The sequence below is a fragment of the Caretta caretta genome, chromosome 3, assembly GCF_965140235.1.
Source record: "Caretta caretta isolate rCarCar2 chromosome 3, rCarCar1.hap1, whole genome shotgun sequence".
Classification (NCBI taxonomy): Eukaryota; Metazoa; Chordata; order Testudines; family Cheloniidae; genus Caretta; species Caretta caretta.
The window spans coordinates 90,907,770-90,932,981 of record NC_134208.1 but is presented as its reverse complement, the minus strand read 5'-3'; the positions used below and the strand labels follow the sequence as shown (position 1 = coordinate 90,932,981).

The 25,212-nt window shown below is 41.8% G+C and overlaps 1 protein-coding gene across 1 annotated transcript in view; it reads left to right on the top strand.

Moving 5' to 3' along the window:
- The window catches only part of ROS1 (ROS proto-oncogene 1, receptor tyrosine kinase), a 101,493-nt gene that overhangs the window by 15,239 nt on the left and 61,042 nt on the right, over positions 1 to 25,212 (top strand). The window contains exons 8-17 of the mRNA XM_075126659.1: positions 4,223 to 4,424; positions 5,228 to 5,304; positions 9,415 to 9,537; positions 11,249 to 11,433; positions 12,641 to 12,738; positions 13,599 to 14,110; positions 14,800 to 15,012; positions 15,694 to 15,804; positions 19,031 to 19,212; positions 20,143 to 20,334. Of these exons, the coding sequence (XP_074982760.1) occupies positions 4,223 to 4,424; positions 5,228 to 5,304; positions 9,415 to 9,537; positions 11,249 to 11,433; positions 12,641 to 12,738; positions 13,599 to 14,110; positions 14,800 to 15,012; positions 15,694 to 15,804; positions 19,031 to 19,212; positions 20,143 to 20,334 (1,895 nt within the window). The remainder of the gene's footprint in view (positions 1 to 4,222; positions 4,425 to 5,227; positions 5,305 to 9,414; positions 9,538 to 11,248; positions 11,434 to 12,640; positions 12,739 to 13,598; positions 14,111 to 14,799; positions 15,013 to 15,693; positions 15,805 to 19,030; positions 19,213 to 20,142; positions 20,335 to 25,212) is intronic.

Below are 25,212 nucleotides of genomic sequence, written 5' to 3'. Positions count from 1 at the left end.
CACCAATATACTACTCTTGCAAAAAAAAAAAAAAAGCAAACATCATTCTGGGATATATTAAATACAAGAGTGTTGTAAGCAAGACATGTAAAGTAATTCTTGCAGTCGACTCAGAACTGTTAAGCCTCAACTGGAGTACTATGTCCAGTTCTGGGCACTATATTCAGGAAAGATGTGGACAAATTGGAGAAAGCTCAAAGGAGAGCAACAAAAATGATGAATGGTCTAGAAAACATGATCTATGAGGAAAAATTGAAAGAATTGGGTTTCTTTAGTTTGGAGAAGAGAAGACTGAGGGGGGACATGGTAACCGTCTTCAAGTACATAAATATTGTTATAAAGAAGAGAGCAATAAATTGTTCTCCTTATCCACTGAAGACAGGACAAGAAGTAATGGGTTTTAAATTGCAGCACGGGAGATTTAGGGTAGACATTAGGAAAAACTTCCTAACTATAGGGTGTTTAAGCACTGGAACAAATTACTTAGGGAGGTTGTGGAATGTTTTTAAGAAGAGGCTAGGCAAATACTTGTCTGGGATTGTCTAGATTATATTTAGTTCTGCCTCAGTGCAGGGAACTGGACTACATGACCTGTCAAGGTCCCTTCCAGTCCTATATTTCTATGATTCATGGGTGACCCCCAGTGTGATGTTGCACCCCATAATGCTTTATGGGAATATACTTATTCCAGTTATGTCATATATACTTTCATATGTTTTATGCTACATATGCCATGTAACATATCTCTGTAAAGGTTTGGGTCTACGGAATATATTTGTAGACCCCTTAATCATCTCTGGTTTGAGATAAAGAGTCTCAGTCTTTTTAATCTTTCCTCATAGGGAGGCTGTTCCATATCCCTAATCAGTTTCTTTGCCCTTCTCTGAACCTCTGCACCAATATTAATATACCTTTTCTGAGACAGAGTAACCAAACCTGCATGCAGTGTTCAAGGAGTCGGCGTACCATGGATTGATCTAGTGGCATTATGATGTTTTCTGTCTTATCTATCCCTTTCAGAAGCATATGTTCATTATATGTTGTAAAATTGCAGACTGTTGGGTAATATTACTAAAGAATCTTTAGCTTAATCTGAAAGAGTTTTGGCTGAATTTTCAGTTATGATTCCTATGAGGACTTGTGGCACCTTAGAGACTCACCAATTTATTTGCGCATAAGCTTTTGTGAGCTACAGCTCACTTCATCAGATGCATTCAGTGGAAAATACAGTGGGGAGATTTATATACACACAGAACATGAAAAAATGGGTGTTATCATACACACTGTAAGGAGAGTGATCACTTAAGATGAGCTATTACCATCAGGAGAGTGGGGGGTGGGAGGGGTGAGTGGGGAAAGAAAACCTACATCTTAAGTGATCACTCTCCTTACAGTGTGTATGATAACACCCATTTTTTCATGTTCTGTGTGTATATAAATCTCTTCACTGGATTTTCCACTGAATGTATCCGATGAAGTGAGCTGTAGCTCACAAAAGCTTATGCGCAAATAAATTGGTTAGTCTCTAAGGTGCCACAAGTACTCCTTTTCTTTTTGCGAATACAGACTAACACGGTTGCTACTCTGAAACCAGTGACTTTTAGGTGAGGTTCAGAGCACCAGGGCAGGAAGAAACTATCAATTTAGTAACATTCTTGCTATGGAAAGAAGCAATATTAGTTTAAGCAAATTTCACAATATTTGTCTGCAATTTGGCTTTAAGTAACCATTTAACTTAATGGCTACTTTACCAGTTTGTCATAAAATGGACATAAGAAACGATGCACTAACTGGAGCGTTCAGATAGAACCAGCTTCAGGATATGAGCTCTCTTTCTATTAGTGATGTAGAACCTGCTTCACATTGATAGGAAATATGCTTATATATATCAATAAGACATAGTGAAGGTACACCTTGTTACTTTTTCAACTCGCATCGAATTGCATGTTAAATCTCATCCTGTGGTAACACTGGAAGTCACCGGAGATTTAAAGTTCCCTGTATTTGCAGAAGTCTTCTTCCTAGGCTATGCACAACATGCTTCAGGTGGCACATGACCAGGATGCATCACAAAAATTTGGTCCGCTGGTTGGATCATTAGCTTCCTTGGCTTGGGCTGGGTACTGACGGGGAGTGCGACATGAACACTGATCTGTGCTCCCCTTTGCAGAAACTGATACTGGTGTTCAGTAGGGGAAAGGAGAAATAGTACTTGTTTTAGGCTTTAGGCTTCAAAGCTCATTGAAATCAATGTGAGTCTTTCCATTCTATTCTCTGGGCTTTGGATAAGGGTAGACCCTTAAGCAACTATAACTAAAGTGTTAGTGCAAACCCTTCGTTTGAGGCATAAAAAGAATCTTTGTTCAAGTTCCTTTTTGTTGCATTCACTTGTATTGCGCTGGTTGTGAGCCTGTTATGTAAATCATTAGATTATATTTAAATTAGACGTGGCTGAACCTCAAAAGATTTAGATGTTTAAGTGGCTAAGTTTCTAAAAGTTTAGACATTAATAGTAATAATGAATTTAGATTTATATAGCGCCTCTCGTGCTGAAGGAAATGGGGAAAAGCTTTCAGAACTAAAGGCAGTGCTATCGAAAATTAGCCAAAGGTGTAGGCTACATTCTGGAGGTAGGATGACAACCAAATGGGTGCACAACACTTTGTACAATGGAGTGGAGGGCAATTTTGGCTAAGGACATGTTCTTACAAAAAGTATCTCAGGATCTATAGTAACTAGTCACAGCAGATAGCCCCATAGTTTTTAAAGTCCCCTCCGAAGCCCCCTCACAGAAAGTTATGTGGTTCTAATTTGTCTATCTCAGAACGATGGAAGGATGGGCTGACTATTGGGATTTTGACCCGTGGCTTCAGGTGATGTGCTGACAAAACAACAAAGGTTCCCGCAAAATTTTCCTTCTTTGGCTTATGATAAACCCTGTGACCCAGGAGTGCATCATACTGCCAAGAGGAGTGTGGGATTGATAAACCTATTCATATGTTTTTCCAATTAAACAGAGATGATTTCTCACAGCCACAGGAAGGGAAGGTGACAAAGAAACAAATCTATACTAAGTACACCTCACTGGAACCTGGTTCTTCATATGTATTTTATAAATCCTAGGGATGAATCATCTGTGAGAGTGATAACTCAACAGTATCCATGAGATCTTAAAAAAAAAAAAAAAAAAGATGGAAAGTGATTCATTACAGGCAGAGAGATCACCTCAGTCTTTCAGTTTGTTGGTAAGATTAAAAATAGGGGTTCCTGTCAGTGCTCTCCAGAACATCACCGAGTGTAAGCATTCCAGACTTGATGTTTACACTACTGGGGCATCTCCGTGGTTACGTTTGGGTCTTATGATGTATCAGAAACTTGTCTATGGATTATATGAGATTTATTCTCCCCCATTTAGTGCTTTCCTTGCAATACTTTTTTGCTTTCCCCTTGGAGCAAAACTAAGAAACACTGAGACATGTGGGGGAAAACTATGTATGTCTATATAATGTCATAAAAGGTTTGAATGTGCTTTTTGTCCCTAAATGAAATGTTGATGTTTTAATTTTCCTGGGCCAGTTTGCATCCTCCCATGGAAAAACCCACAGGATTTATTTAAAGGAAGGAATAAAACTATGTGAGATGTACTTCATGGAGACTTCTCTACATGGATGTAGTGGATGTTGGAGGCCAAGCGCCCACCAGACCCCTGGATTTCAGGATCTGTGGGTCTGGGAACCTAAATCTGTGTGGAATCAGAAGCCACCCTGTAGCAATGTGGTTCTTGCCTCCCTTTCCTTTGTGTAGCTGGATCACTCCATAAACATCTGAGAAGGAATCTAAGGGTCCAGCATGGAAAAACAGGCACTGAGCAGAGGCTGGTGCCACATAGAGCTGACCCTTTCCTGCCCCAGTTCCTAGAATTCTGCAGAGCCCCTTTTGCTTGGAACAGTCAGTGAAGGGCAGGCATAAAGGGCCAGGAAAGGGGAAGAATGTCACACAAAATTGACACTCTCCACCTTCCATGATGCTGCATGGAGGGCATCTTCCATGCATGAAACTCCAGGACATGATCCTGGCCCTACTATTTAACTTCTCAGCAGCATATAACACCAGCAAGAATGGACTATTATATTAACTCATCCCCCACATCTTCTCCCAGCCATCCCCAAAAAATCACTTCTGAAAAACCATGTCTACAGTAAATGATTTCTGTCTTTTACAGTTCCTGTTTCAGCTCCTATCATTAAAGATATTCAAAGTTCGGGGCCTGAAACCGTGGAAGTCAGTTGGTCTCCACCACTTTTCCCCAGTGGATTGATTGTTGGATATAATTTACTGTTAACCAGTGAAAAGCAGGAACTGCGCACAGCATCCAGAGGTCAAAGTTTCCAGTTCTACTCCACCTTTCCAAACACCACTTACAGGTACAAAAGAAAAGGTGATCAGCTGGACAGAGTGGGCCCTTGGTGTCATGAAGTGGGCAGTAGAGTTCCTACAATTCAGAAACCTCTGTGTGTGTGTGTGTAGGTGGGGTGATGGTGGTTCTGACTGACAGAACAGCGTGCATGTTAACACTGCTTTTGCAGAATCAGTGGGCAAAATTCTCTTCCCTGTTGTGCTGTTGTGAAAATTGACGTGTCTCACATTTAAATTGATGGAGTTGTTTTAGATTTCCTCATGTATACTTGAGATCAGAACTTAGGCAAAAGCAAATCGATTTGGGGAGTGGGGTGACAATCTGATGCAGTGCCAGAATGTGGAATTTTGAATTCAGTAACCTTTATATTCTTATTTTCCCCCTCTTGGTGCCCATTTCTGTTATATTCAGAGAATTATAGGGGAGCCCTCTTCTAATTAATTGAGCATTTGTAAATTTCCCTTCAGTTTAGTTTAACTCCAAAGGCCACGTTCTGCTCTCAAAGGTGACTATAGATCTTCCCTTGAGATGAAACTGAGTTGCCCACGTAACTCTGAGGGCAGCAGAGCTATAGCTATAGGGTAGCTATGTAATTTATTAGATTGTGTTACCTTATCTTGCAAAGCTAGTGAGTTCAAATCCTCATGTGATTATATTTGTATTAGAATTTGTCCCTGACTGACTTTATTTCAACAGCTTCTTTCACTGGAGAAACATGATAAAGTACGTGAGACTCCATTGTTCTAGTTGAGAAGGCATTTTTTCGAGCATTTATAACGTTCCGTAAGATCTCTCTTTGATTTACTTTAGGTTTACCATCGTAGCAGTAAATGAGGTTGGTGACGGGCCACCTGCAGAAGCTAATATCACTACTCCAGAACACACAGGTAAACATGCAACATATTCCTTATATTTCCTGGTAACTGGTAACTAATTCTGGTTCACCTGGATTATGGAGTGTATAGCAGAATAGAATGATAGTTAGACTGTACGCTCTTTGGGGAAGCAACAGTCTTCTACTCTGGGCTTATACAGCACCTATACAATGGAGCTCTGTTCTTGGTTGGTCTCTAGGCACTATGGTAATAAATGTAGTAACAACAACAGCTTGGTTGTTGGGCACAAAAACACAGGCTGGTACAAGTGACAAAAAGGTGAACCAGTATCAAATGGGTTTAACAGAAGATGCTTTCATTTTCTGGAACACATGGTATCATTGGAGCATGTGGGGAATTCATGTTAATATTAACACTGTGACCAGGGCCACAGGGGAGCCAACTGAGGTCACTCAATTAGGGTGAACTGCAAAGAATGGGGTGGCCAATCCCCAAAACTGGTGGATATTCCAATACTTAGATTTACCAAGCCAGCACAAAACAGCTTCTACAATACCTCACAGGTTACCTAGAAGCCAACAACACAGTTCCCTTACAGTAACCCAGCCTCAGGCCTCCACCCAGATACCCAAGTCAGACACGATGAAGACTACTGAAAACCTTATTCATCATATAAAAAAGTTCTACCAATCCCAAAGGATCGGACATTACCTCCCAGGTTAATGAATATTCCAGATCTTACCCAAATACACGCTTACAGCTAATTCTTATTAACTAAACAAAAATTTATTAAAAAAGAAAAGAGTGAGTATTGGTTAAAAGATCAGTATTCATTCAGACATGAGTACAATTCTTGAGGTTCAGATTCATAGCAGAGATGGTGAGCTTTGTAGTCACAAAATTAGTTCATAGGTTATAGTCCAATATTTATATTCAGGGTGGTCCAGTCAGAACTGGGATCTCAGCCCTATGGCTTGAGCTTCCCTTGCATGAAGCCTCAAGCAGATTGAGATGACAGGATCAGGCCCCAAGGGTCTTATATACAGTTTTAGGCCATCTTGTGACAGTTCTTAGGTGAACAATAGGCACTTATGGGGATTTAGAAGTGGACCCTTTTCCTAAGCATCACCAGTAATTATCTACACAGATTAACATAAGGCAATTGTTCGTTTTCCATCATTCTCAGGTGATTTGCTATACATTTCAAAGAGAGATGAATACAGCGATATCTTATGTTCACAGTTCATTTAAATGTTAAGATGTCCTTTTGATCTCTGAATTAACAGAATACAGTATAGACAGGGACTGTTTGATTACATTGTTAACCTCTACCATTATATATGTAAACACACAAAACCACAAACATTATCTACCAATATGTCTTTAAGGGTTGAATCTGAGTCATTTATCCTGCAGGATGCTTAATCCTTTCTGACCAAGCGTCACAAACAAATTTCACATTAGACTTTCAAGTAAAAAATTCCTGAATGATCTCATGCAAAACAACATCAGATCATATCCTTTTTTTTTTTTTTTGGCTATTTCTCTTCCTTTGTTCTTTCTCCCCCCACTAATGGCATTTCACTATACAAAAAACAATACATTATAGCCACCTATCTATCTGAGTCTCGTAAGGTATTTTACAAATATTAATTTATTCCCAGGGAGAAATATATTAAGATAGAGTTATGGATGGGCATAAAAGTATTGTTACCAAGCTTAAAAAACCTAAATGCTAGAAACTCAGGAAATTCTCCATGAAGGTTACAACAGTAGCCTTAACTCTGTTCCTGTATCCTCACCCACCTTCCACCTTCTGTGGGTTGCAGACACTGAAGCTGTGTCTACATTAGTGTTTTTTAAACTCATGTTAGTTGATTGCCAGTTGACTCAAGTTGGCTAACACACTGGTACATGCTGGACTGGACACTCCACTAACATTTGTTCCAGGGTTAACTGAGCCCTGATCACAAAAATGTGTGTCCTGGAACCAGCATTTGTGGAGTCTCCAGGTTAGGATGCACCAATGGTTTGGTTAACTTGAGGTAAGTGACAAGCAATTAATTTTAATTAAAAAAATTTCTAGTGTTAAACAAACCCTCAGTAGCTGCCACATCAGACTGTAGTTTGTCCATTTGCGTATCTGAATTCTAACAATATGTATATGATTTGCATGATGATATAACTTGGACCTCTTCAAGCCTATGTCAAATACAGAATGGTTTTTGGTGCTGCCAGCTATGAGTCTGTCCCAAACCCTTGTGAGGGGCCTGGGCATCCACTAGGGGGCTTCCTCTAGCTTCTCCTGCCCAATTCGCCCCACACCCAGGGCCCAACATAGCTGGTAACTCGTTTACCTGCAGCAGGTGATGCCCTGCAACGGCAATTCCTGACCTTCCTAAAGGCACTGAACAGCGAGTGACAAGCACCCGGTATGTGACCTCAGTGGTTTTTGTTACATAAAGGAAGATCTCTGAGTACTTAGGATTTGAATCCCATACATTAAAAAGATTGTGTCTGGCCATTGTGCAGGTATATAGGTATGGGGCAGAAGTATAGGGGTTTAACCACCACAAAGGCTGCCTTTCCCTTCAAAACTGCCTGAGAGGACTGTGTTCCTGGGGGATGATGTAGCTGAATAGGTCCAGGTTCCAAATACCAAGCAGCGGGAAGAGAGCATTCTTAGAGTTAGGATGCTGGTTATGGAGCTCTTTGCCAGAAGGAATCAGACTGAGTCCAAGTCTGATTGCGTTCAGATCAAACTTCAAAACACGCCATTTGATACAGCCCACAGAACTGATACTCTTTAAAAATATTATAATAACAATTCTGAAAGATGCAAACAAACCAAACTACAAACCCTGCAATCACAAAGCCATTCTCCTCTGCTCTGGAAGACTGGAGAGAGGAAAAAAACCTCCATTTTGGACTTTTGGGCAATTTTGTGTAGTGCTTACATATAACAGTGATAGTTGCTATATAAATCTCACAGAGAAGGGGCTTCCTCCCTGCTCCCAACACAGAAGCCAGGTGCAATTGCTGTCCCTGCGCTTCCCCTTCTCTAATCACTAGGCAACATTTCCTGTACTGGAAGACAGAATTTACCTGTACATGAAGGCATGGGGCCTGATTTCCCCTGTGTTACCCTAGTTTTGAAATGAATTAAATTATACCAGTGTAAAACTAGGTTAACACAGTGGCAAATCAAACCCAAGATCTTTGTTCCTTATTTCACCCACTGCTTCTGATCTAGCTGAAGATCATAGTTCTCATCACAATATTTTCCCCAGCAAGAACCTCATTTCCCTTTCTCTCCCAAGTTCCTGTCTCACTCTCCTGGGTTGCTAGGTAAGGTGAGCTCATTTGAACAACATGTGTTATATTACAGATAAATCCAAAGTTGTACATCTAGTAATAAAGAATGTAGGTTGTTTCTATAAGCTAGGGGACTGTATCCTGGAAATCTGTTACTCTGAAAAGGACTTGGGGGGTCATGGTAGATAACCAGTTGAACATAAACTTCCACTGCAGGGTCCAGTCCCTCCTGCTCCAATGAATCTTTAATTATTTATCCACAGTTAACAGCTTCAACAGGAGAGACTGATGGAGCCCCACATCAAAATATCTCATAGCCCAATGGTTAGGGATGGTTGCAGATCCCTGTTCAAAGCCCTGTTCCTCCTCAGGCAGAGGGGGGACTTGAACAGGGGTCTTCCACATTCCAAGTTTGTAGCCTAACCACTGGGCTAAAAGTTATGAGGCGGGTTCTCCCCGTCCCAGCTGTTTTGTGTGAACTCTCCTGAAGGGACCAATCCAGTAGGTGTGCTCATAGGGCGCCTTCTGGATTGGGCCCCACATACAATTTATGTGGCCAAACGCCTTTTGTCCCCTGTGAATCACTTAAACGGTGATGATAAGCTGCGTAGCAGGAAAGTATATATTTCGCAAAAGTTGTCTAGCCTTAGTAATTATGCATATCATTGCAGCACTCAGGAATTATGTTTTTGCTGGATGTGGTGGTGGACTGCCTTGTGTCTGTGGATGTGTGTGGGAATGCAAATGGTGAATTGTGGATTAATGATGTACAAGTTAGGAAAATTGCCCTCTGATTTTCATTTCTGTCTTCTATCTTGATTTTAAAATTGTCTTTTTAATTGTCAGTTAAGGAAAAAGTGAAATGGCTCTTTCTAGCCAGAAACCAATCTCTAAGAAAGAGATCCACGGAATCTTTCTTGGAAGTCGCACAATGCCTTCAGAATGACATCATACACCACAATATTACAGGTCAGTTCTCTTTCTTTCTCTCTCCACCATTGGTACTGATACAGCTCCAACTACTGCATTATGCAAGTGCCTCCCAAACACCAGTGTGAGGTAGAAAGCTTGTCTGAGTCAAAGTGCAGAGTTAACAAAAGAGCCTATCAAAAGTGACTTGGGCACTTAGGAGCATAAGTCTCATTGCAAGTCAGTAGAACGAAATCCAAACTCACTTGAGTGCTTTTGAAAATGTTATCTTTGGGAGATTAAGTGGTTTTCCCAAGGTCACCCAAGAGATCTTTGGTGGAACCTTGAATGAAGTAAGATCTCTTGAATCCCAGTCTCATGCCTTATAACTACAAGACCACCACTCCTCCATGCAGCTGCAGTCTCCTCTTTGTAGCAATGTGGGTGATCTCAAACTCTTACCGGTTTTACCCAGACATTTGAAATGATTTTAGATACCAATTGTATGTATTGAAGGAGTTCAAGGGGCACTAGGAATCTGTTGAATGAAACTGTGGAAAGAGAGGCAAAAAAGAAATCTGGTGGGTGAGATATACTGCAATGTGGAGGGTGGTTTGCTATGGGTGGCAGGCTTGTTAGGCAGTGGAGGGACTCAGTGAAGAAGGAGGAACCAGGAGAGAGAGAAATCTCACAATGGTCAGGTGTAGGTACAGCTCAACAGCTGAAGATGTTGTGCCTTTGCAAATGAAATCTCTGAACTTTCTGATGTTCACTGAGCCATAACCAGAAAGGAAGACAGTAGAGGGGAGTGTGCTCTCAGGGCTATCGACATATTGGGCCAGTTTCACTCCTGGTTTATTCTGATTTCTGGCAGAAGAATGTCCTTTAGGGGTGTGTGTAGATAGAGGGAGAGAAAAATGGCCACAGCCTCCTTTGACCTGGTAGAATGCATGAGGGGGCCTGCACCACCTAGAAATGGTCAGCACTGCTGGGGAAAGGATGTGGCCAGAGCTGGAGAATGTGCTGATTCAGCCCCTTCTGCCTCAGCAGTATATGGCTACGTTGTCGTCACTGCTGGTTAACCAGGAGCTAAGCAATCATGGGTTAGTCTGTGCACGGTAGCATAACTGTTTAGAGCGGAGCCATATTGTTTATAGCTGCACGTTGCTGTAACACCCGTGTGTCCACTGATGCTTTGTCTGGGCATGAGACATAAGACAGGTATCTGGGCTCCTATCCTAACACCGGTGCCAACAGGGCTCCTTGGGATGCTGTACCCAGCAGAAATGAAAGCTGCCTCAGGCTGCAGTAATCGCCCATCACATGGTGGTGGTGCAGAGACCGGTAGTTCTCTCCCAGGGGATGAGCCCCCACCTTGGAGCAGAGTGAATTGTGCTTTGTGTGGTGGGATGCAAATTGCGTCTTTGGGCCCCAGGTAGGGTGAATTGCTGTCAATTGGTCTGTCTACCCACTAATTTTGTCTTTCTAGCTAATCTGTTCATTGGTTTTCTGCAGTGCCCACTGTAGTATCAATTCTAAGGGCCGTTGTGTACAATCGTGCCCCTTTCAAGGATTGTGGGAAATATTGTATAGTATGGGAATAAATACTAGAAATGAGGGAGAGAAATGTTAATATTTTTTCAGGTCATGTAAGGGTTCAGACTGAGAGCTGCTCACCGCATTCTATGACCTTATTTTTAAAAAGTAATGAAAAATCTAAATGTGTTTCTCATATTAACCGTGTGTATGTGTGTTGTTTTGCTATTTCTAGGGATTTCTGTGAATATTTACCAGCAGGTTGTCTATTTCTCAGAGGGAAATTCGATCTGGGTGAAAGGAGCTGCCAGCATGTCTGAGGTGTCCGATTTAAAGCTCTTTTATGCAGGCCCAGGGAAAATTGCATCAATCTCAGTCGACTGGCTTTACCAGCGGATGTACTTTGTCATGAATGGAAAGGTTGGGCTCCGGAGCTTAATTATTTTCTTAATACTCATGAGCTACGCATGTGTGCCCTATTTTATAGATAGCAATAAAGAGCTCAGGGGTTATGGTAGGGGTGTATGGCATACGGTTGATTATTATAATGTTTTTATTTTTAATGTGATCTTTTTTTTTTTGGTCAAAGGAATAGAACAAAATAGTAACGTCTGCCTCTACTGGGGTCTATAGGCATCTCCGGTCACGTTAAAAGTAAACTGACGTCTTAGAATTCCAGCTTCTTAGCTAATTCTTATCCTCATGAAAGAAAAAGTCATGTCATTTCCGAGACTGACTCCACTCGTGGCTCATGCCTTCGGTGGCAAGTCGTTTAACCTTTAGATCTCAGTTCCTCATGTGTACAGTGCTTTCTTACTGTACCTTGCAGGGCTGTTGCGAGAAGTAGTTAGTTAACAAATAGAATGAAAGTGATACGAGAGATTGAAGTGCTCAGTATTTTCTTGTGATGATGAAAGTGATGCAGGATCACAGCTGTTTTGTCCTGAGAGAAAAAATAGATGGCAGCCCTGCATTTAATTCTTCAGTCTTGAAACTTTAATGACTTTAGTGGTGAGGTCTTGGTTGGCTCCTTTGCTCCTCTCATGCATATGAGACAAAGGGTGAGAAAGCTGCCATAAACAGGGATTCCTTGTGCCAGTGCCATGCCACTCCACTCTCCACTTATTGCCCAGGGTGCTTATAGGTACAGGATGAGATGTGGCCAGAGATGTCTGCACTCTGGTAGCCCTAGGTTAAAACAATGGCTGTAGGAGTCCACTGCAGCTAAGGTAAGTTAAAAAAGTTATGAGGACAAACTCATGTCCCAGGCTGCTCACAGGATCAGCACAAAGGTAGTTGTAAACCACCTCTTCCCCGCCCCTGTCAGGTCCTGCTAAAAGCATAGCTTGGCTGGACCCCAAAATCTGGACCTTCTCCAGCCTGGAGACAACAAGGTAAGTGCAAAGCGAATGGACAGTTCCTTCATGGTAAGCATTAATGGATGCATTCAGGCTTGGCACAGTGAGCAAGCCTTGTAATTGAATGACTGGAAATGCAGGTGCTTGGAAGTGCCTTAGGTTAGTGTCTGTCTCTGTGGTTCCCTGTAGGATGCTCAGGTCATGTTGCTGCTCATCAGTAAACATCCTACTGATACCCAAGAGCCTTTCTCTTTATTCTGATTCCCTAGGTATGTGTCTGTAATTTAGAGAACTGCACTGTAGCTGAAGATATCACTTTTCCTTCCATTACCTCCCCTAAGAAAATTGTAGCTGATCCATATAATGGGTAAGTTTTTTCTCCTTTGATGACTTGGTGTCAGATGTGCTGTTGATCTTTTCAGCAATCATCTTCACTTGGTTAGCTATCCAGTTACTAACTTCTTCAGAAACCGTCCCCCACACCGTCCCCTGCCCCAGTCGTACAGACTGCCAAGTTTGCTCCTCTGTTGTTCTTCAGCTTGCTCACTCCTCACCATGTTTGATTTGTTTCAGGGTATGAAGTCTTTCCGATGTGTGAAGGCTTTGGAGGCATTGTTTTTTTTTTAAAGACATTGAATTCTTTCATCAAAACAATTGTTTGAATTTTAAATATCTGTGTCTAACATTGGAGCTATTATATGAGTGCTCTTTTCATTATTCTTCTCATTATTATTTGTATAACTGTTATCACCTAGGAGCTCTAGTTGTGGATCAGGACCCCATTGTGCTAGGCACTGTACAACCACAACAAAAGACAGTCCTGCCCCAATGGGCTTATAATTTAAGTATAAGACAAGAGACAACAGATGGTTACCAACAGAGGGGGGTGGGAGCACAAGGAAACAAGAAGGCAATATTGATCAGCATGATAGGCTCAGCATACCAGCTTGACTGTTGTCAAGTTTTGCTAAATTTTTCTTCTATAAATCAGGGGCCAGACCTTCTGCCAGTGTAAATCAATGTAGTTTTATTTTATATTGGCTGAGAATTGGGCTTCCTGTATTTAATTCTCGTAGGATATAAATAAATATGAACCAAAATAATTTCCCTATATTTTTTTAGAAGGACAGGTGTGTCTCTGAGCCAATAGACCACTAAAATATCAGTGACTCATCTACACTGTGTTCTATGGTGTAACTACTGTGGGCTGTTTTGTTTCATTGCTAGGTATATCTTTTATCTGCTGGAGGATGGAATTTACAGGGCAAACCTCCCAGTCTATCCTGGTCAGGTCCCTGAAGCTTTGCCAATTGTGAGAAGCGACACTCTGAAAGACTTTGTGATAAACTTCCAGTCCAAAAGACTAATTTACTTCAACAAAATCAATCAATCCTTTGTGTCTGGTTTTCTGGATGGCTCAGAATTTAATATCCTGCGACCTCAAGTTTCATTTAGAGACATAGAGAGCTTTGTTTATGAGAATAATACTTTCGTTGTCACAGACGGCAGGGCAGTTTTCCGTGAGGAGTTGTCTCCAACTGGGATCAAAGCCTTTAATGAATTTGTGGTGGATTGCGATTTTACCCAGGCCGATTATTTTGGATACAACAACTTGCTTTCTTATGGTGCGGCAACGCAGCCTTATCCTTTGCCAACTCATCCCCAGCTTGTCACAGTGCTGTTTGGATCAGACCAAGCTGTGGTCTGCTGGAGACCACCTGAACCTACTATTGGAACCAGTAAGTTCAATTACTCCATCCTACAGGTCCAGTCCACGTTCAAGTGTACTTAATGGAAAGATCTTCCTGATTTTCCTTTCCCTAACACTGGTGTAAATCAGAAGTGACTCTACTGAAATCTGTGGAGTTACATCAATATGAAACAGGTGCGAGAGAAAAACCAGGCCCAATAGTTTATGATAAAGCTGCCAAAATTTTAAGCAAAGATTTGCTGATAAAATAAAGAACACACCTGGCCAAATTAATGGAGGCTTACTTGAGTGAGTCACTCACAGTCTTTCTGTCTTGCAAGGTTTAAAAAAGGCTGCATCTTAAATCACGGTGTGTAATGACTGCAGTGTTGACTGCTGCTATCACAGTCCTGTCACACATTTACGGAGAGTCACACATGGTGGCTGCTGGCTGGCAAAGTCTGCTATCAGCTCTACCACACACGCAAGTGTGTTTGTACCGTGGTGCGTGAAGCACAGCTAGTGCTGTGGAGATTGCCGGTCACTCCCGGTTAGGTTGTTGGGAAGGGCATGCTGTCCCCATGGCACCAGGGACGAAAGTTGTACTCGTTTTTAATTTTCTCCCTGGCTGATATCTCTGATATTGGGAGCTTTGAAATGGGTCTCTAAAACTGCAGTTTTCCTGGCTTCTGTTGAAGTAGTTTCTTGTCCAATAATGTGATTGTCTGCGCCATTCAGGTCCTTCCGCCTGGCAGAACTGGACTTACATTGTGAAGGTATCAGCCCAACATGGTGCTGATGAGGATCGGGTTGTCTCCAGTATCAGTGACACTAGGTTTACAGTGAAAGGGCTGACCTACTCCACAACATACGAGGTGTCAGTGAGAGCTCTATCTCCTGCTGGAGAAGGACCCTGGACAGAGTCTTTTAGGGGCACCACTTTAAAAGAAGGTAAGAACTACTTTATTGAGCAGTAAGGAGAAACTTGTCCTGTGCATACTCTCCACCAGGGGTTCAATCCTCTGCTGTGCCTACTTTCCACATAGTACTTCCTTTGAAGTGACACGAGCAGCTGGGACCTCCTTTAAAGTGCTTGGGGACCAGTGCAAAGGTGGCATCTGAAGACCACCAGTGGCAGGTAGCTGAGCATGGGCGCACCGTCAGAAACAGTTGAGTATCCCCATCACCATGTAATGAATGGGAGAGAGTGGCTTGCTGGGGAAATGCAAAAGGCCCTCGACAAGCATGTGTACAATGGCTGTAACATGTACACTGTTGAAATATTTATTTAAACGTAGTTTATGTAGAATAACATATGTGGAAAGGAAAGGAGGGGTTCGTAGTTAAGAGTGAGGCTCAGGAGGTCTGGGATCAGTTCCTGGCTTCACCACAGATTTTGGGCATTGGGCAAGGCACTTAATCTCTCTGTGCCTCCATTCCCCATCTAAATATGGGTGTCACATACTTCTTTTTTGTCAGCCTTTGTCTCTCTTGCATATTGAGATTTACAGTTCCTAGGGGCAGAGGCTGGTTCTTACTAAGTTTTTGTACAGCCCTTAGCACAATGCGCCTCTGATACTGGTTGCTGGAACAGGAATAATGCATAGTTACAACTTTTTCATTGTTTCTCAGTTGAAGAAGAACCTTATATCTTGGCTGTGGGGGACGACGGACTTTGGAAGCAGCCGTTGGATAGTTTGGGGCCAGGAGAATTTTTCTCTCCTAATATAAGAAATGTCTCAGGTAAATACTGTCCAGGCTGAGTGTTCCTGTAGCGGACCTGTCTGCATTGATCAGAGCTCCTGACAGTGTATGAAAGGCAGTGAAAGACGAGAATCATAGAATCATAGAATATCAGGGAGGGAAGGGACCTCAGGAGGGTCATCTAGTCCAACCCCCTACTCAAAGCAGGACCAATCCCCAACTAAATCATCCCAGCCAGGGCTTTGTCAAGCCTGACCTTAAAAATATCTAAGGAAGGAGATTCCACCACCTCCCTAGCTAACACATTCCAATGTTTCACCACCCTCCTAGTGAAAAAGTTTTTCCTAATATCCAACCTAAACCTCCCCCACTGCCACTTGAGACCATTACTCCTTGTTCTGTCATCAGCTACCACTGAGAACAGTCTAGATCCATCCCCTTTGGAATCCCCTTTCAGGTAGTTGAAAGCAGCTATCAAATACCCCCTCATTCTTCTCTTCCGCAGACTAAACAATCCCAGTTCCCTCAGCCTCTCCTCATAAGTCGTGTGTTCCAGTCCCCTAATCATTTTTGTTGCCCTCCGCTGGACTCTTTCCAATTTTTCCACATCCTTCTTGTAGTGTGGGGCCCAAAACTGGACACAGTACTCCAGATGAGGCCTCACCAATGTCGAATAGAGGGGAAAGATCACGTCCCTCGATCTGCTGTCAATGCCCCTACATATACATTCCAAAATGCCATTGGCCTTCTTGGCAACAAGGGCATACTGTTGACTCATATCCAGCTTCTCGTCCACTGTAACCCCTAGGTCCTTTTCTGCCGAACTGCTGCCGAGCCATTCGGTCCCCAGTCTGTAGCGGTGCATGGGATTCTTCTGTCCTAAGTGCAGGACTCTGCACTTGTCCTTGTTGAACCTCATCAGATTTCTTTTGGCCCAATCCTCTAATTTGTCTAGGGCCCTCTGTATCCTATCCCTACCCTCCAGCATATCTACCTCTCCTCCCAGTTTAGTGTCATCTGCAAATTTGCTGAGAGTGCAATCCACACCATCCTCCAGATCATTTATGAAGATATTGAAAAAAACCGGACCGAGGACCGACCCTTGGGGCAATCCACTTGATACCGGCTGCCAACTAGACATGGAGCCATTGATCACTACCCATTGAGCCCGACAATCTAGCCAACTTTCTATCCACCTTATAGTCCATTCATCCAGCCCATACTTCTTTAACTTGCTGGCAAGAATACTGTGGGAGACCGTGTCAAAAGCTTTGCTAAACAACAAGGAACAACATGTCCACCGCTTTCCCCTCATCCACAGAGCCAGTTATCTCATCATAGAAGGCAATTAGATTAGTCAGGCATGACTTGCCCTTGGTGAATCCATGCTGACTGTTCCTTATCACTTTCCTCTCCTCTAAGTGCTTTAGAATTGATTTCTTGAGGACCTGCTCCATGATTTTTCCAGGGACTGAGGTGAGGCTGACTGGCCTGTAGTTCCCAGGATCCTCCTCCTTCTCTTTTTAAAAGATGGGCACTACATTAGCCTTTTTCCAGTTGTCCGGGACTTCCCCCGATCGCCATGAGTTTTCAAAGATAATGGCCAATGGCTCTGCAATCACATCCGCCAACTCCTTTAGCACTCTCGGATGCAGCGCATCCGGCCCCATGGACTTGTGCTCGTCCAGCTTTTCTAAATAGTCCCGAACCACTTCTTTCTCCACAGAGGGCTGGTCACCTCCTCCCCATGCTGTGCTGCCCAGTGCAGTAGTCTGGGAGCTGACCTTGTTCATGAAGACAGAGGCAAAAAAAGCATTGAGTACATTAGCTTTTTCCACATCCTCCATCACTAGGTTGCCTCCCTCATTCAATAAGGGGCCCACACTTTCCTTGACTTTCTTCTTGTTGCCAACATACCTGAAGAAACCCTTCTTGTTACTCTTAACATCTCTTGCTAGCTGCAACTCCAGGTGTGATTTGGCCTTCCTGATTTCACTCCTGCATCCCCGAGCAATATTTTTATACTCTTCCCTGGTCATTTGTCCAATCTTCCACTTCTCGTAAGCTTCTTTTTTTGTGTTTAAGATCAGCAAGATAAGCAAGGATTTCACTGATAAGCCAAGCTGGTCGCCTACCATATTTACTATTCTTTCTACACATCAGGATGGTTTGTCCCTGTAACCTCAATAAGGATTCTTTAAAATACAGCCAACTTTCCTGGACTCCTTTCCCCCTCATGTTATTCTCCCAGGGGATCCTGCCCATCAGTTCCCTGAGGGAGTCAAAGTCTGCTTTTCTGAAGTCCAGGGTCTGTATTCTGCTGCTCTCCTTTCTTCCCTGTGTCAGCACATCACATCTGACTAGACTTGAATGTGCAGTGAAACAGTTTGAACTGAACTGAGTCTTGAGGCAGAAGCTCCTTGCACTCCCTGGGCCAAATTCATCCCTGGTGAAACGCCATGAGTGTGAGTTACAGTAGGGATGAATTAAGCTCTACAGCTGGGTAACCCCAGTGTTACAAAGTAATGCAGTGGTATTGTAATCAGTGGGGCTGCACTCATGAAAATGAGGTCCGTGTAGTAAGGTGATTGCTGTACGTAAGATAGATCATGATGACGATCTCGCTATCAATTGAGTTTTAGAGCTGAGCTGTATCAATCTTTGTACATTGTTCCTGCATTTGTAGCAGGTTTGACCTGTTTCAATCTTAAGGTATACACAATGCCATAAGTGTAGACAGAGGACGGACACTGCACGACCCCTAGCATGGGTATAAATAGCAGTGTAGGCAGTGAGGCACAGCTTGAGTGAGTAAAGACACACCTGTACCCCAGGGTATATACCTTACACAGCTCTCTACATGCCCAAGCAGTGCCTTCCCCATCTACACGGCTATTTTCAGCAGTGTAATGTCCTGCTGCCTACCTGCTGCCAAAGCCTTTCCACACCACAGTGGAAGGCTCCGGCAGCAGAGAAAGGCTCTGGCGGGAAGAGACAGTGGGGAAAGGCTCTGGTAACTCTCTGCCACCAGACTTTTCCCCACTGCGTCCCCCTGCCAGAACCTTTCACTGCCACATCTAGCTACACATCACACTGTGGATGCAGCCTGCCTTTTACAGTGGCATATAGCAACAGGCATCTTGCATGCAGCCGCTAATGTAGACAAGGTCTTGGTTGGTTGGATATTTTTAATTGTTCTTGAAAAATTGTAGTTTTATTGACGTATTTGAGAAATAGCTGCTAGTGTCCTTTTTCTTGCTTCAAGACATGGACTGGTATAATGATACTCTCTACTGGAGCAACTCAACGGGGGAAGTTCATATGTGGTCATTGACCAGACGAGCTGGTGCCATTGTGAAGTTTCATATATCTGACATCAGAAAAGCAAGGATATTGGCCTTTGATTGGTTGGGTCAGTATTTGTACTGGGCTGGCAAAGCAAATACGGTATGTAAGAGTGTTACACTAAGGAGAAACTAAAGTAATAAATAACAAAGATCATTCAGTAATATTTGGGAAGGTGTTTACTATCTCCTATAACTTGAGTTGCTGTTGACCCTTTACTTTTATCGTAGATCAACTTGTAGCAATTACACCTTTCTTTCCATTGAGATATTTCCCTTTCCAGTTATGAAAGGGCTTGAGGTAAAATATAATTATTAATTAAAGCCGGGTTACTGAACTGCAGGTGCAAAATATACAAATAAAATCTACTGACAATAGTTTCATAGTCTTAGTGCTCAGCTAAAGATTGCCAACTGAATCTCAGTTCATGAAGAGATGTACATTTATATTTATCCTTGCATTAGATCCTTGTGTAGCAAATTTTAGGTGTTTTGTTAAATATAGGGGTGGATTTTCAGAAGTCATCTCTGATGTAGTACTTTGATATTTTGTGCCCCCAAACTGTAAATGCACTCTATGCACCCACAAATCAGTTGCTTAGCCATTTCAGTTGTATAAAATAGGTCTGCATTAAAAATGGAGTGCTAATTTATGTAGTGCTATAAAATTGTACCTGTAATTACTGGAGTGCAAAGTTAGAGGCCCTTCTGAAAATGAGAACCGTAGGGTTAGATTCTCCACTACCTTGCGTCCTAATTTACAGCTGTGCTTAGTGAGTGCAAACTGGATGTGAACTCTTATCCGCTCAGAAGGCTGGTGAAACAAGGAACGATAAGAGGGATTAGAAGTTTTAGTTTTTGATTTTGTCCCTTAACAGCAGATCCTAAATACTAATTTTGCATAATTCTTTATGACACTTTAAACACTTGAAATCAATAGCTGTGATATAGTCATATACATGTATTCAGATGCCTTAGGCTGATAAATAATGTGTGAGGTGTTACGCTATTTTCTCCACCCTCCCCTCCCCAGATCTACAGAAAATCACTGCTGGTAGGACACACAGATGTTGTGGTGCACGTTGTATTCCTGGTGAAGGATCTTGTGGTCGATGCAATCAATGGCTATCTGTACTGGGCTACAACTTACACAGTGGAAAGCACCAGACTGAATGGAGAGCACTACTTTATATTACAAGAGCAGCCACGGTTTTCTGGTAAACAGGTGACTGATCTTTTAAAAGGAGTGTTTTAGTGTCTAGCTGCATAGGATACAGTCACTATTAGTGCTTGTCACATCAGATATAACAATATGGCTTTCATTTGTTAGTTGGTGTAACTTGTACTTGCACCGTAATGGTTAATTCATACAATTATTACTTTATTGAGTAATCATCATGGAGGTACAAGTTTGAATAACTGTATTTAACAATAGTTGTGTTAACTGAGTTTTAAATTTCAGTGGCTGCCATTAGAAAGTGATCATTTATCTACTGCTATCACATAGAATGTGTGCTATTTTGCATTTGGACAGAGCTGTGGTATCTCATAGAATCATAGAATATCAGGGTTGGAAGGGACCTTTGGAGGCCATCTAGTCCAACCCGCTGCCCAGAGCAGGACGAATCCCAACTAAATCATCCCAGCCAGGGCTTTGTCAAGCCTGACCTTAAAAATTTCTAAGGAAGGGGATTCCACCACCTCCCTAGGTAACGCATTCCAGTGTTTTACCATCCTCCTAGTGAAAAAGTTTTTCCTAATATCCAACCTAAACCTCCCCCACTGCCACTTGAGATCATTACTCCTTGTCCTGTCATCTTCTACCACTGAGAATAGTCTAGATCCATCCTCTTTGGATCCACCTTTCAGGTAGTTAAAAGCAGCTATCAAATCCCCCCTCGCTCTTCTCTTCTGCAGACGAAACAATCCCAGTTCCCTCAGCCTCTCCTCATAAGTCATGTGTTCCAGTCCCCTAATCATTTTTGTTGCCCTTCGCTGGACTCTCTCCAATGAAGGGCAACAAAAATGAAAATAACCTTGTACAAAATAGCCTTGTACAGCAGCAACTGTTGGCAACTATTGACATTTTAATAATGACCACTGTAGATCCTGAAGATCCTCAGCTGGTGTAAATCACCTTGGCTCCATTGAAATCCTGCCCCTGAGTGTTTAAAATGACATTTAGAGCAAAATATTGTATTACTTGTTTCCTGCTAGTCATTTTGCCATCTCTACCCATATTGTACCCACTGTTTGGCTTTTGTGTCACAACCAGTAACTAGGCTATCACTCCCATGAATTTTACCTGTCTGTAAGCAAGAAGATGGACAACGTGGTCTCCAAAGTTTCCCATCTGTTCCAAAATAGAATTACTCTAGTGGTCGGTTTTGACTCTTGCAAACAAATTAGTCTTATCATAGCAAGTTGTTACCTAAAAAGTAGATGAAGATCCCGATTCTCCATTGCATCAAGGCAGCTTTCTGCCATTTCCCCAGCAGATGTATCCAGCCATTTGAGGATTCCTTTTTCTTGAAGGGATTGTCAGTTGATATGGAGCCACAGTAGCCATTTCTGTGTCACCTGCTCTCTCAGCACTGAGGTAGCTGGGGGAAAGGCATTGTGAACCTATACCCTGGGAAAACCCTGTCTGTAGGAATGGATCCTGGGGGACACTGGCAGTCAGTGCAGCCAGAGGACTGGCCCATGCTCGTTACTCCCAAGATTAGGGGAGTGCAAATTTGGCTCAAAGCTACCTTTCCAACCCCGTTCTCAGCTGCATTGGGCACTTTTCAGGAGCAGCCCAGGATATGGGGCAAATCTTTAAATGCACTGTTTTTCCCTATGAAAAGGCTTTGCGAACTAGCAGTCTCATTTAGGTCCAGCACCATGAATATTCATCAGCTGAAAGCTGTCTTCTTTCATGACATGTACTGAATCACTCTCTTGGGAAAAAGTCCCTGTTCTCAGAGCTTGGATTAGTCATAGCCAAATTATCGTTGAAGAGTTCAAGAATACCAAAAAAAGGCAACCTGCTGTAGCATACATCTTAAATGTTTTCTTTAAAATGCATCCCTTCCTGATACAGGTTTTTCCTTAGGATTATACAAGATGTGCTCCCGTCTTACACAGATACTGCTCATTATCAAAGATCCTTTTTGCACTCCAGATGTTTCCAAATCCACTGACTTCTTCCTGCTACCTTCACCACAGTTCCTGGAATCCTTAAAGTTTTAAAAGTATTTTTCTTCTCCATAGAGAGTAACCACTAACCATCAGGGTTTCTAGAATGTAAAACGTAAATACTGAGCAGAATGGGTTTGTCCTTTTAAAAGTGACTAGCAATTCAAAAGATCAGTTAATCTTATAGGTCTTTTTTGTTACATCCACTCTGTGTAAGAGGTCTCAGCTAGTACATCAAATGGCAAATTCTAATAGTAAAACAACCATATTATAATCCTAAATACTGAAGAATTAAGAAGTTTTTGCCACACAGAAAAATATTTCCATGGTGCAAGGGATCACTGGTCACCTGCCTTACACCCCACCTTGGATGCTGGCCAGTGCTGACTTCTTCAATGGAAGATGTCAATTTCCCATGCCTAACTGTATCAGATTTTTCCCTGGTGATCAGCTTCTGCTCTAACGCATAAGGATTGATAATTTCTACATTAAAAATAATCTTTTCCGTTTGTTCTGCCCTTATCATCCATTTCTTTGAATCGTTGCAATAGCTTCCCACATCCACTTCAAGCTTCTCATCCTCAACTTCAAGGCCCTCGCCACAACTCTGCAGCTGCCTGCTTAGTTGTTGTCGTGTCACTCCGGTCGCCATTTCTGTGATTGGGGCCTTTGGGTGTTACCGCAATGCAAACAATATAACAGCCAATAAGAATTATTATTGTCCTCTAGCTATTGTAACTGCAGATGGTAAATTTAGTTCTATGAATAACTAATTCTTTGCTGAAATTTACTAAGCTTTTTTAAAAACAAAATTAATAGACTATTAAATAGGTCATTGCAAGATCTTCAACAATCCATAACTATTCACCTTTTGGGCTTTAAACCTGAATCTTGGAGTACATCTCTGATTTGGTATTTCACTGTGCAGGTCTGAGATGGCTAACTATTTTATCCAAAACTTAGCACTTAGGTAACACTTTGTAACCCAGACCCTCAGGTGGTGTATTTTGGCATAGCTCCATTGACTTCTGACTTACACTGGCTGTGAGGATCTGGCCCAGTATGTTCAAAATGCCATATAAACATTGATTAGCTAATCTTTACAATATGCTTGTGAGGTCAGTAAATTATAAAGGAGCAGCAAAGCATGCTGCATGCAGTATGTGCCAGAACCCTGTTGAGTACTGCCTCATGACATATGGTAAATCAAAGGTTATTTCAAGAGGCTAAATTTATGTTGCATCTTATGATATAGGGTTACATTGCAGGATAACAACTATACATCATGTTCAGAGATTAATGTCTGTCACACCATGGAAAAAATCTGTCTATTTTTGTAGCACATGAAAGGGGAGGTGTTAAATTACTGCATGACCCCTGAATATGAATAGTACACATTTTTCTTTGCTTTAATGTAAGTATTAATGGAGGGAGATGGACAAGCCTGAATTGGTGGAAGAAGGTAGTAGTGGTAAAGAGAAGGAGAGGGGAAAAGAGGAGCCCAAAATGGCTAAAGAACATAGATGTGGGACTGAGGTGCTCATGAGAGACAGGAAGACAAAATTTGATGTAGAACATGTCAGCAAGAGCAGGTAAAAGGAATAATGTATATAATCCTAATCTGACTACACACACTCTCATACCAAAAGTAGTTTTTACAAAGGAAACCTACCAGAGCAATAATTCAAACCTTGATTTTCTGACATGCAATATCAACAGGAATGTGATGGGAATTGCATACGGGCCAACAGAGATCCAAGTACGTGATATGGCATTTGTTTTTCTCTACCTAATGCCAATATCTTTTGTATCTGATTAGTGAAGAGTAAAAGAATGGATGCTCCATTCACATCCATAGTTAAATCTTAACTTTAAAAAATGAGATAGATCTATTATTTGACAAGAGAGTAGAGGTTGGGAAATGTTGAGGCAAAATTTCAGAGTGGTGTCAACCTAACTTTAATTTTGCACTTGCAATTTTGTACCTGCAACAACATGCAGGCACAATTAGCTGAGGTTTCATATGATAGAATTCATCTACCTAATTTGTGGATGCAAATCTTATTTTCACTCACAGACCAGGTCAGTAGATTCTTATTTCTATCGTTTGTGCATACAGTATTGCACACGCTGTTAATTGCAGATACGAAATTATACGATTTGTTTGGAACTTTTGGTCTAATTTTTAAAAAAACAACAACTTATTTTTCTGCCATGTAGGTGAGAGTAGGGATAAGGGCCAAGAAGAGTCCTCTAATGTTTTTTCAGGTTACTACTAAATAAAAATGATGGCACTCTGCTCTAACTGAAAGTTAGCTATTTTGAATGTGAACCTTAATTAAACATTTTTCAACTAATTAGCATATCATTTTCCATAAATAATGAGATCAGACGCTGTACAAGATGCCCTTCTTTTGATTGCCCAGAAGTGATATAGCCTATGTAAAATCAAATTGTAAAAACACAATCGGAGACTGTGAAATATTACTCTAAAGAGTGATACTGCTTTTCAGATTGGAAACCAACAAACTGTTTTGGACAGAGGACATTAAAATGCCAGAGGTGTTTATGCAACCTTAGGTATGGACGGTTCACTAATTAACTGATAAACTGCTACAGTAATATCTGAGGTCCTCAGGTGCTACAGGGATGCGCAACATAGCAGATGTGTATAAATATAATTAAACACTTTATATAAAATCCTCAGCTGCTGTGAATTGGTGTCACTCTGCTGACCTGAATAGAACTATACTGATTTACACTAACTTATTGTTTATTGTTATCCCCTTTTATATTATGTCTAATTTGGACCGAAAAATCATTGTGATAGAGACTTGTCATTTTTGTTTTCTGGTAAAGAGCCATTCTTTTCGTGGTGCTGTATAATATAAACAACAATGATGCAACATATCTTTCAGAATTG